Source organism: Phodopus roborovskii, unplaced genomic scaffold, assembly GCF_943737965.1.
Source record: "Phodopus roborovskii unplaced genomic scaffold, PHOROB, whole genome shotgun sequence".
Taxonomy (NCBI): Eukaryota; Metazoa; Chordata; class Mammalia; order Rodentia; family Cricetidae; genus Phodopus; species Phodopus roborovskii.
In genome coordinates, this window is record NW_026126541.1 from 320,748 (window position 1) to 333,542 (window position 12,795).

At 43.2% G+C, this 12,795-nt stretch overlaps 1 protein-coding gene across 1 annotated transcript in view; it reads right to left on the reverse strand.

The window, feature by feature from the left end:
• Grk5 (G protein-coupled receptor kinase 5) overlaps positions 1-12,795 on the reverse strand; it is a 181,630-nt gene that overhangs the window by 92,244 nt on the left and 76,591 nt on the right. Inside the window, exon 2 of the mRNA XM_051199972.1 lies at positions 6,930-7,025. Within this exon, the coding sequence (XP_051055929.1) occupies positions 6,930-7,025 (96 nt within the window). The remainder of the gene's footprint in view (positions 1-6,929; positions 7,026-12,795) is intronic.

Here is a 12,795-nt window from a genome sequence, read left to right on the forward strand (position 1 = left end):
AGGAACTTGGAGAGGAAGCTTGGGAGGGCTCAGCCTTGATGACACCCTGAACTTGACGTCCCAGCCTTCAGAACCCTGAGGTGATAAGTGCTGTCTTTTAACCTGAGCAAACTGTTATAGAGTGGGAAATGTCCCTCAGAGATGCCTTAGCAAGTCACTTGTCTCTCTAGGATTCAGTTAACCTTTCTAGAAAATGTAAACAGTGGAGTTTCAAATTTTGTTTTAGTTTTGGCCCTGAAATAAAGTTTTATATAGAACCCCAAATATAGAAGCGATACCCACACACTTCTTGCAAAGTAACCCTTGAAAACCCTAACTCCAGATCATCTAGAAACTCCTGCCAGCACCCTATCCCAAGAATTGCCAAAGCAAAAACCCTAACCCTGACCAACAGCACAAAGCATCTCATGAGTGCTGAGCCCAGGCTGTTTCCTCAAGAGCTTCAAGCCTGTCCAGAAGGTAATAAAGACCTGGAACTCAGAGCTGATCCATTTTCACCCTAACAGTGTGCCAGCTGCACACAGGTCACCTGACCTACCACATCTAAAAATTACCTTGCCCTCCAAAGACAAGCAGATGCTGTGCTTTATCGGAGCATGGTTAAGTGGCAGAACGATGGACATGATGTGCCCTTATCACTCCAAGGTCAGCAGTGACGTCCACAGACACTTGATTACCCTGGTAATGAAATTAAGAGGTCACTGCCAGTCTGACAGGCACTGGGTCACAAGGGCAAGCAAGACTCATGTGACTGTGCCCTCTGGCCTACAAACCCTTCTGGGAGCATAGTCACCGAGGAGAAAAGCAGTAATTCTCTACAGCAACTATGGAATCCAGTCTCCACTCACTGAGTGACTTAGGGTTTTGAGAGGACTTTTGTTGTTTTTTGTTTTGTTTTGTCTTGTTGTTGTTATTATTATTTTTGTTTTGTTTTGTTTCCTGTTAGCTTGACTTTCTTTTTCTTGATCTTTAAAAAAAGTTAATTAACCTATTTATGTGTATAGATAATTTAAGTGCATGTATGTCTGTGTACCACATGCATATATGATTCCCAAGGAAGCCAGAAGGAGTTACCAAATCCACTTGAACTGGAATTAGAGCCAGTTGTGAGGAGCCATATGGGTGCTGGTAATTGAAACCCAGTCTCTTAATCACTTATCCATCTCTCCAGTCTCTACTGCCTGAGTTCTGAGATGGTAACTATGTGCTAGCAAGTATGGCCATACTTATTTTGTTTATAATTATACCAATCACATTTCTTCTCTATAAAATTACCTTACAAATAAAATTGAGGCCTCATGTGCTTGCCTTAGGGGTAACCAGTACATAGGTTTCTGAAACATACACATCCTTTCAAGGAAACCTCCTAGCCAGAAGGATCTGGGCAAACGTGAGTCTTCTGGGGTATGTTGTACAGTTGACTGTAGGCAGGTACATGGGGAAAATGTTATAGGAAGAAGATGGTTCAGGAAATTTTAATCCCTGGGACACTGAACATACTTATTCATTCCCTCACTCACTTGCTGAAATAAGTCAGAAAATGATGGCCCACTCATCACTTAGACACAGTGTAACTTTTTGAGAAATTCAGAAGTCCTCTCAAAAGGTTCTTAAATCAGCTCCATCATGATGATGAAAATGACAGTAAGTGGATATGGGATACTCTGTTGCATATGTAATGGCTCTACCAAGTTAACAGAAATGTCTCCCTCCATACAAAGAAACTGTAACTGAAAGAAATCAGTAATTTGTTCTATACCCTCAATTGGAAACAACAGAGCAACTCTTTGACCTTGTCTGCAAAGATGAGACCATCCCACCTAGCAACATCACTTCACCAGGTGGCCAAGGACCCAGCACCAGCACTATCTACCAGCTCACATTATTTGTTGACTGATGTAGAATGAATAACCATTGAACAGGCTAATTCAAATTAGGCAGTATGGTTTAGGGGTTTCCTGATGATAAACCTATCTTTTCCTCTTGTAATATCACCAGACTGCTCCTTGGAAAAGTTAACACTTTGGTATAGGACTCTCTCCACAGGACTACTTCCTTCCCATGAGAGCTGGAGCAAATGGTGACACACTAGGCATAGCAGTATTCTCTTCCAATAGCCTCATCACAAGTGTCACTCCTGCAGGGGGATGAAAAGACCTTTGACTTGTTATATAGCTTTTGGATACAGAAATACTGCCTAATGGTAAAATAATCAACTCTTTCACCCAGTCCCCCTCCCCTTTACCTTTTTATAAATAAAAGAATAAAATGTGCAATGATCCTGAGCTAAATAAATAAAAAATTCTACACTTTTGCCCAACAGAACCATCTGTATCACTGGGAAATACTTGCAGTCCTCAACAATCTTTTATCTTTATGGTGACATTTTCAGTCTTCCAATCTTTGGACATTCTGAGAACTTCTTTGATTTGGGTCCTCTAACAAACTTACATGAATAATTAGCCTTTTAACTAATAAAGTTGTAATTGAGACCCACCCTTCTCTCTCATTCAGCTTATCTGCAATCACTTAGCTCACATCTGGGGCTAACATGGAAAGCAGGTACAAGCAGGAAGGAATTATGGCGGCCAATCACTGTTCTGGTGTCTAGGTCATGAGAGTAAGATCCAGCCAGTCACTTTATCTGTCAATCAACCCATCCATCGTTTCACCCATCTGTCCTTCTCTCCATCTACTTGACTGCCACAGTGGAGATTCAGATGGAGAGCAAGTGTGGTTCAGACCCTTGAAAACCTCACATAACGGGTAGAAATGTTTGCCACTATTCTTCAGCTCAACAACTGGTCCCTTACCATCATGAAACATTCTTAGTCAGGTATCACACTCTTGTATTAGTCATTGTCTTATGCTCAGCCATGATTAAGCTCCAGGGAACAAGAATCTATTTGCATCCCTGTGGGTGGCACATACCAAATGCAAAATAAACATCACTAACTAAGTAGATAGATATGCAATGCACAATATACAAGACACAATAAAGAAAGAGAAAGATGAAACATCTGTTCCTTGGAGTACATAATGAGTCTCCATAATATAGTACTTGTTGGAGCATAGGGCCCAATGTTTGCCTTTAGATGGTGCTAGGTAGTCAAAGCCAAGGGATTATACTGTCTTGGGTGACTCATTCAACTCTGAGAACCTGTCCACTGGAAAGGGGATTTTAGACAATATGCTCCAATTCCTTTCGTTGGGGATTCTCTACAGAATTAACATTACTGTGCTAAATACTCAAGTTAAAGCTTTAGAGGGTCATGGGCTGAGTCAAGCTCCCAGGCTTACCTTCCTAAACAGTGCAAAAAAGATCATAGCTTTGGTCTTATCATTGTGCTAGTATTTCTTATCTTTGAGGATAGGAGTAGGGAAAGGTGTTAAATTAGATGCTTTCAAGTTTAAACTCCTAAGTATAACTTTCATTACTTTAAGTCAAAAACATTGGCAAAGGTTAAATTTAGTCACAGAAAATACATGTCATAAAAGGAGTCCTAACTTGAATTATTTTGTGTCAATCTTCATCCAGCCAATATTTAATAAGCTCTAGTACATGCCAGTCAGTACTTAGGGAGTGAACCAGGTAAAACACAACCACTTCTAACCCAGAACAGTTGATCCAGTAGAAAATGCACTAGTAAATGAACAAATGAAGATGACTTCAAATGAGGTTAGGAACACAGATTATTCAATAAGTAGCTCTATATGGAAACACACACACACACACACACACACACACACACACAATTATAGCAGGCTCTTCTTTGGATGGTTTCTCTTTGGCGGCAATATTTCATTTAGGATCTTAAAGTCCTCAGGCAAAACAAAGTATGGGTAAGAACATTCTAGGTGAAAGGAATAGCAAGGGCAAAAGCCTCAGAGCTGCAAACAAGCTTGAGGGAATCACAGGACAATGAAGTGTCCAGAACATCTGCGAATGGAGGAGGGAGTGATTCAAGGACACTGAGGGTAGAGACAGTGCTGCCAAGCATCTGCGGACTCCTCTGGAAGAAGGTATCACCTAACCTTTCACCAAGGTCTACCTAAAAATTCACAGTTTATTTTATTATAAAGGTAGGCAATGCCCACAGCGACATCAGCAGTGCCTGGGACTTGTTATCAGCAGAAACTGCATATTCACTCATATCATAGTTGATGCAGGTATCCAAAAATACTACTTAAACTCATCACAGATGTAAAATCACAATAGCTACTAACCAGTTATTAGACCTCATTATTTCAAGTATTAACAAAAAAGCACATACATTTCTACATTTTACATTTTAAAGGTATTTAATAACTATTTAAAAGGAATTGATTTCCTTGGTAACTCTGTGTATTCCATTTTGCATATATGAAAAGTATTATTCTGAAAAGGGGTCCTTAGGCTTCACCTCAGTCAAAGCTTTTTGTCACCTATGACCTACGACCCACAGGTCAAAGTTAGAGGTTCATTCCAAGCAGGGTAAGAAAGTGAATGTGGGGTGGGGATGCATCTGGGGGTCTAGGTAGAGAGGATTTGTGGCTGCCCAAAGCAATGCTGAAAGCAGGAGAAAGCTATGACTTTCAGTGACCACTGTTCTAGATGATTCTAAGCAGAATCTCAGGGTCTTTGTGTACTTGGCTCCTCTCCCTGATGCACAGACTTTCTACTGCACCACCCCACACTGTCCAGTGGGCCCTTTTCAGAGCCTGTCCCAGGACATCTTCCCAGGGAGCTTCAGAAAATGAGCTCATGTGTCCACAAGAAAAACAAACTTGGTGTTTGCCACTGTTTGGTTTGTGTATTGGTCTAGAAAAGAAATGGGATTTTTATGTAAGAAAGCCTTCCAGCAGGACCCCAGCAGTGGCTGGGCAAACACCACAGCGACAGACTATAAACAGGCACGAAGGCCCAACCCCTGGCCCAGGCCCATGTGTGGCAGCCCCTCAGCTTACATCTGCCTTCCTGTTTTTTCCAGCCTCTTCCACACTGCATCAACACACAGAGGCTTTTCAACACCTCTCAGAGGACTGAAACATCATTCTCACACAGCAGGTCCCGTCCTCATACCCATGGGTATAGACTCCACCAAGAGACCTGAGGATGGACTAGAACTGTCGGGTAAGGGTCCATAGTCCAAGAGACTCTGACAGCTTATTTTTGTGCTCCCAGCTCTCCAAATCAGAAGTGAACAGAATAGGGGAGGCAGGAGGTAAAAGATAAACAGGGAACCCCCTAGAAGAAAAGGATACAATGAAGGCATCGAAGCCCCTAAATTCGTATGACGTTTCTGGGTATAGCTGGAGTCCGGGTGGTGCTAGTTCCCCTCAAAAGAGAACTTGTATGTCCCCAGGGAACAGAAGTGGAGGAGGGGGATGCTGACCTTGGAATCCAGGACCAGGTTGCTAATGAAGAATGCCTGCATCCTCATCACCACACATGGTGATCTCTAACCCCCAACACAATGGATAAAGAAAGGAACCTTATGAATGGGAACAGAGCCTGACAGGAAAAAGAATTAGAAACTCTGCTTCCGTCTACTGTGAAGGACACAAGGAAACCATATACAAAGCAGAAATGGTCCTTCATCTTGGATATCTAGAAACAAACAAAAGTGTACATCTATTGTTCAAGCCCCGCAGTCCATGTTATTTGTAATAGTGGTCTATACTGACTACCACCACAAAAAGAGGCTACATGAGAACAAAGTCTAGATGGGTTTGTCCATGCAGGTCTGAGTCAGAGAAGCAGGTCTGCACTGTGTCCATAGCTCCAAGTTGCACTGTGCGCTCCTTTAGCAACATTTACCTTTTAATTATTTACTTTGTGATTGATATTTTGTCTGCACATGTGTGTGTTTCATGTGCATGCCTGGTATCTAAAGCAGCAAGCAGAGGGTATTGAATTTTCTGGAACCACAGTTGCAGATGTTGTGAGCAACCATATTATAAGAAATGGAAATCAAATCTGAGTCCTCTGGAAGAGCAGCCAGTGCTCTTAACCACTGAGCCAACTATCCAGCCCTATCTACTCCTTTCTAAAAAGGACAAGTTGGTTCTTTTTTTTTTTTTTTTTTTTTTTCTAGTGAAGAAATAAGGGCCTTTTTGTCCTTATGCACTCACATATCAGGCTTTGTTTCCTCCTAACACCTTGTCAAGGACATAACAGAAGAAAAAGGAAAACCTTTTATTCCTCACACCTCAAAGTCCTCACTCATCTGTCTTTCTACCTTCCAGGATCTTCTGTTTCCTGGAGTTTTCAACTGCCCTTGGTAGAAGGGACAGAGAACACTGAATCTACTCCTTTTTGTTTAGAACCAGAAATCCCTGTATTTCACACTTGCATATTTTTATACTCTTAAGAAGCACATGAACCTAATAAAGCAAAATATACAGAATTCTTTCATCTAAATGGCAGAGATATGCTGTGTTCAGCAGACACATTTGGTGTGTTTGCTATGTCCCTACAGGAGCTAAGGCCTTGGCTGCTGTTGGAGGTGGCCATATTGGGACTAAAGACAACTAGGCTGAGTCAATGGGCTGCTGGTATCGTGAATATCAACCTCCCAAGTTAGAGGGATGGTGAACCTAAACCAAAGTTGCCTCCCCAGAGCAGGATGAATGGAATCCAGGGAAAGCAGAGTTCTGCTTGGGGACTCCAGCTAGCCTTGGTCCATCTTCCTGCTCTCCCTTCATCTGGGATACTGTGGGCAGTTAAAGATCCCTGTGCTTCAGTTTCCCTTCTGAAGTAAAATAACAGCACCTGCCTCAAAGATACCAGAGAGGCAACAGTTCATCCTGGCATACATCACATAGTGAACAAATACTGGTTGTATCTTTGGCAAATACGTCAGATGGAGCCAGAATTCCCATATCTACTCAGCTGGGTTGCATGGGCATGGTTGTACAGAGGCTTTGGCAGTGAAAGTGCTCCTTACCTATGGTCCTTCGGAGGTCTTCACACTGGCTGATGTGAGGAAACTTCAGGATTTCCTTCCACTTCTTGCTTTTCCCTTTGCGCTTTCCTCCACCCCCTGCAGAGATGGAAAGATGACACTGATATTGTGCTGCCCAAAGCTCCAGAGCCTGCATCCCACACCCATAAGCCTTTCCACCAGCCTCTGGGCTTTAGATCAAGCCAGTGAACTGCCCTGATCCCACCTATCTACCCCTCCCTGCCTCCTTTCCTCCCCTCCTTCTTCTTTCTTTCCTTATTCTACATAGCAGAGAAGAAAGCCAAGGTACATGGAAGAAAGAAGTCATTTAGGACCACACAGCTCACAGACGACACAGCTAAGACCCCAGGAGACCCCAGTGCTCCTGCCCCTCACTAGCCTGTCTGTAACAAGAAGTTTGATCCTTTTGAAGGTTCAGAAGGTCAGAGGATACATTGGAGTCAGAGCATCCTGTAATAGGTGGAACAGTGGAGGGCCCACATCTATGAGCTCCCAGAAGCCAAGGATTGGCCGTACATACCCCTGCAGGGTTCCTTCAATTAGACACACATGTAGTTTGCTTGCCTGCCCTTTGGCAAACAGGTTGCTAATATTTAAACACAAGGTCACGCTGCATACAAACCCAGATTCTGGACTTCTTATCCATAGTCAGGCTTCCCACATAGCAAGAACCAGCTAGAACTAGTAAGAGTAGCCCTATGAACAGGACCCAGATGAGCTGCCCAGTAGTACAGTCTAGTTGGTCTTAATAGAAACCCCAGAGCCAGATATTGGGATAAATGCTGAAAGATCAGAAAGACAAAGGAGCAAGCCACAGCCACCTCTTACCTCACCAACTTCTCAGCACAAAGGGGGCCAGGCTCCTGTCTCCTCCCTGCCTTATCAATTCCTCTCTCTGCCCAGCCATATCATTTTCTGAACCCTGGTGCTAGGATTAAAGATGTGTGCCACCACTACCTGGCCTCTATGGTTACCTAGTGACTAGCATCAAACTCTAATCTCCAGACAAGCTTTACTTGTTAGAGCACAAACAAAATATCACTGTCCCCACCAGCTAAGCATCCTCTCAGATGCCTGTCTGTTCTCTATAAAGTTGTATGTGCACTTGCCTGGTTGCTACAGAAGGTGGTGCATGCAATCTCATAGAAGGGTAATCCTCTAGGAAAATCAGCCTGCCTAGCAGGTGAACTAGGTTAGCAAGCCTATTCCAGCTACTAGGGACCTAAATGGGCCATCAGAACTCATGTGGCCCATACAAGGCTCCCATTCTCATTCATACACTATTGATTCCCAGAGCTTGGTGGGATGAAGAATCTCTTTCTATATGATAAAATAACATAAATTGACAGTTTTAAGTGTAAAATTCAGTAGCATAAACTGTGTTCGTATTGCTGTCTAAATGTCACTACTAGCCATCTCCAGAACATATCTGTCATCCTAAAATGTAAACATGATTTGTTTAAAAAAATACTCCCCCATTCTCCCTCCCCTAACTCTATTCTCTTCTATTTTCTGCCTCACGTAGAATCATACTTGGTAGAAGAACCATTTCCCCTTGGTGTCTGGCCTAGTTCACATAAAACGATGCCTTTAAGGTCTATCCATAACATAGTGTATGTCAGAAATTTATTCCTTTTTAGAGCTGAACAACATTTGGTTATATAGACATATTTCTGTTTTGTTTTGAAGCCAGGTCTCATAGCCTAGGCTGGCCTTGAATTCTCTGTGTATCCACACACGACTTTGAACTTTTGTTCCTCCCATTCCTACTATGCAAGCACTGAAATTATAGGTATGCAACACTACACCCAGTTTATGTGGCACTCAGAGCTCTGAGCATTACAAACTGAACTACGTCCTGACCCCTGGACATACATTTCTCCATTCATCTGTCTTAGGATACTGAAGCAACTCCTAATTTAAAGCTGTAGTAAATATATGTTTCTTGGACACTTGTAGTCAAGCATCTGTTTCATGCTCTGTTTTTAATTCCAGGGAGAGACACTGCTAGTCATACAGCAAGTCAATTATTTTTGAAGAATAGATTCTGTACCCTTAACAATGAAGATTTCCAGATTGTAATCCCAATCTGAATCTAAGAATGTGGCTTCTTCAAGGATCCCCAGGTGTTTGTCAAGTAACTGAACTATAGAAGTAGGTACCTGCTTCTCACAGGCAGTAACTTAGAGAAAATTAACACAGATTCATTAATTCATTCAACCAGGATATGTTGAGCATCTCCTAAGTAGTGATCCTCCTACGGATACTGGGACATGGTAGTCATGTTCACAGAAGACAGAAGTCAAACTATAGTTCCTCTGGTGGTTTTCAAGCCCTATGACTATCTCCTAGAAAACATCTCAAAATATCTGGAGATACTTAATTGTCACAGCCTACTACTGGCAGCTGATGGGTACAGCACAGGATGTGAATAAACATAGCACTATATACTGGGCAGCATCCCAAGACATACAATATTGGCTCTAAAAGGTAGCAACATAGGGAAATCTTGCTTTATCTAATGGCAGCCCTTGGGAAGGGAGTAGGGTTTGGGGGAGGTTTGCTGATTATGGAGACAACCGTCTAGGATATTAAAGGAGGTGGGGGAAAGTGAGCCACCTGGAGGAAGAAACACCGAAGGGGCCCAAAACCTTCAGGAGAGTTTAGAAGGTAAAGAAGGTACACTCAGGCAGTGATGGTTCACGCCTTTAATCCCAGCAATGGCAGGTGAATCTCTGAGTTCCAAGGCCAGCCTGATCTACAAAGCGAGTCCCAGGATAGCCAAGGCTACACAGAGAAACTCTGTCTTGAAAAACAAAAAGAAAAAGGAGGAGACCACCCAAGGAGGCTGCACAAGAACAGGCAGAGGCTCCCAAGGTGGTGCCTGGGGTAGTCTGGTAGCTCTCCTCCTAATCCTTGTATCTTCAGCTTCCAGAACAAGGCCAACAAATTGTGGAAGACAGAATAACGTTCCTCAAAGATGTCCTAATCCTGAGAATCTGTGAGTACGTTAAATAACATGGGGGGGAGGGAGGGGGGAATAAGGTTAAAGAAAGAATTACAGGCAACAATAGAGATGTTTTTCTTAAATTACCCAGAAAGGGTAATCATCGTCAACTTCAATACATTTAAAATCACCTAGGGACTGAATCCTCTGAAACCTTGAAACACAATAAATCTTTCCTTATGATATTTCTGGCAGGAATTTGGTCTCAGCAACACAAAAACAATCAATAATAGGTCCAATGAAACCAAGGAAGGTAGAAGCATCAAATTTGAGTAAGAAAACATGAGAAAAGACTAGCCTGGCCTTTGTGAGCTGTGAAGATGGAAAAGATCTTAAGCCAAAGAATGTAGGAGACTTGTACAAAACGGAAAAGACAAGAGATTCTTTTCTGGAGATCCAGAAGAAGCCAGCCCTGCTGATACCATGTTTCTAATTCAGTGAGACATGGATCAGACTCCCAGCCTACAGAACTTAAGATATAAATATGTATGTTTTGATCCACTTAGTTCTACAAAATTTTGTGTGTGTGTGTGTGTGTGTGTGTGTTTTGATAGTTTTCATAACCACAGGCAAATAATATGGGATACTTTGGGCAGAGTGCTTCTTCCCCCACAAAAATGACCTCCACACCTACATCTGGCCCTTTAGTTCTGCTAAAAGTCCCACATTAAACCTAGCCTCCTATAACTTGGGCAGACTGCAACAATGCCTAATGTCTTAAACCTGCCTCAAAGAGGACAATAGCAGACAATAGCACAAGTAGGCTGTTGTGTTTCTAAATTACATATTTAATGACTGAAAGTGTTGACACTGTTCATTATTTCAGTAGAACTTGATTATTTCTCTGTATCCTGAGATACAAAGCTAGGCTCAGTCCCATTACTGTAGAAATTCCTCCATCATCCTGGCCACAGTTGCCCCCAGGCAGGCCTGCTGCACTACTTTAGTGGGATGTCAGGCCTACAAGGGGACTAGGACCCTACATCCTACCTCCCTGCTTCATAGGTCCTAGACAGGCCTCAGCAGGAACAGCTAGTTGGAACCCACAGGCTTAGCTCATCTTCCTTGGCTACATTCAATCCTACATTCATCTTCTCCCTAGCCTCTGAACCAATGATCTTAGGGCTTTTTCACTGTTCATACCCTGCTTTTCTCTGACCTGGTCAGCTGAAGGACATCTGTTTTCCTCCTTATCCACATGACTTGGCAGAGTTTGAGGAGCTTTGTTTATTTGCTCAGTCTCTCTTCTGGACATACACATCAGCTTACAGAACACTCATCCATTCTCTCAGCACACTTCCATTGACCCACTGAGCACTACATGAAGTGACCACTAATGGTCAGTGCTATGCTCACAATATATAGGTATCATTCTGTGCATTGGTATGCCCGCCCATACTGACAGCAGGCACACAGTAGAAGAGACCCAGTCTTGAATTTTCTGCCATTCTCAGCCTGCGGTAAATACTCAGTGTCTGCTTATTAGATGTGAATGTGTGCTTTGTCTTAGGCGTCTGCACACATCATGTTTCTTGCAGACACAAGTATTTACCAGCATACACTTCCCCACCCCTCTATCTGCAAAAGCCCCACCTGGCCTCTCAGTATAGCTCCAATACCCACTTTTCCACGGTACCTTTGAAAGGCAAAGCCCTGTCTGGCCCTCAGCTTCCTTAAAGAGGTGAGGGGAGATAATGATTCAGTTAACACAATACCTGCTAACTGCAAATTTTCTTCTTGCCAGCTGAGCAGGAAAATGAATGCTTGCTTGTAGGAATTGGTGACATCTTTCCCTCTGCTGCTGTACCCTGAGTCCCACTCAAAGATGAAAATTACGGGCGCAGTGAGAAAAGTTCACCAAACTGACACCGTCACAACTGACAGCCATCTAGGGATGCAAGCAGCCTTGAGCCTCCCTCGCTTTACTGGCCATTCCATTCTAGCCTTAAGAGCCTGTAACGACAACCCCGTTTCTGTCAGTGTGGAGGTAACAGCCCATTCTAAGCATTAAAGCTCAAGGAACACCAAAGAGTAGTGGTCGGAGCCAGAGAGGGAGCATGAAAAAGGGTGGCTTCAGACAGGAGGATGGCCAGGAGCTAAGCTGGATGGCTCCTGCCACTGAATAAGAAAGGGACAGGATGTAAGGCAGAGGTGCCAGCTGAACTCTGCTTACTCATGGCTGTAGGGAAGGCCCCAAAGGATAAAGGAGATAGACCTGAAGCTTGATGGGGAAAAAGGGGGAGACAGACACTAGGAAAGTATGTGTGTCTCCTGAATCAAGAGTTTAAAGTTCCATCCAAATCCTTCATTGGTGCAGTCTCTGGGGACATTGCTACAGGTGTCCTCTGATTAGACAATGGCAGGAAGAGGGATGGCCAACAAAAGCATGAACCATTCAAGAGGAGAGCATGCCCCAGCAGTGACTGTAGTACAGGACTTGCCAAGTAATAACCCTTTCTGTCTCCTTTTCTTTCTTTAGTTGTTTTGCCTTATAGACAGAGCCTCGTGTAGCCCTTGGTGTCAGGAAACTCTCTATTGGTTGGTCTTGAACTCAGAGATGGGCCTGCCTCTAAATCCTAAATGCACATGCTGCCACACCCACCTGTTTGATTTGGAAGTTAAATAAATGTGTTTCTTACACAGCTTACCCCCTTTTTCTTGTCATAGATCCCAGGTATTGAATCCATTTTTTAGGTGGGGAAATAGAGTTACAGAGAAGAAAGAGCCTCAAGCCATTACAAATTTTGCCTTTCACAACTCCAGCAAAGGTTCAGGTGACTTACTCTCAGGATGATGTTTATTTCCCCTCTGGGGAAGCTGAGGAAAGTTTTATGGAAAGGA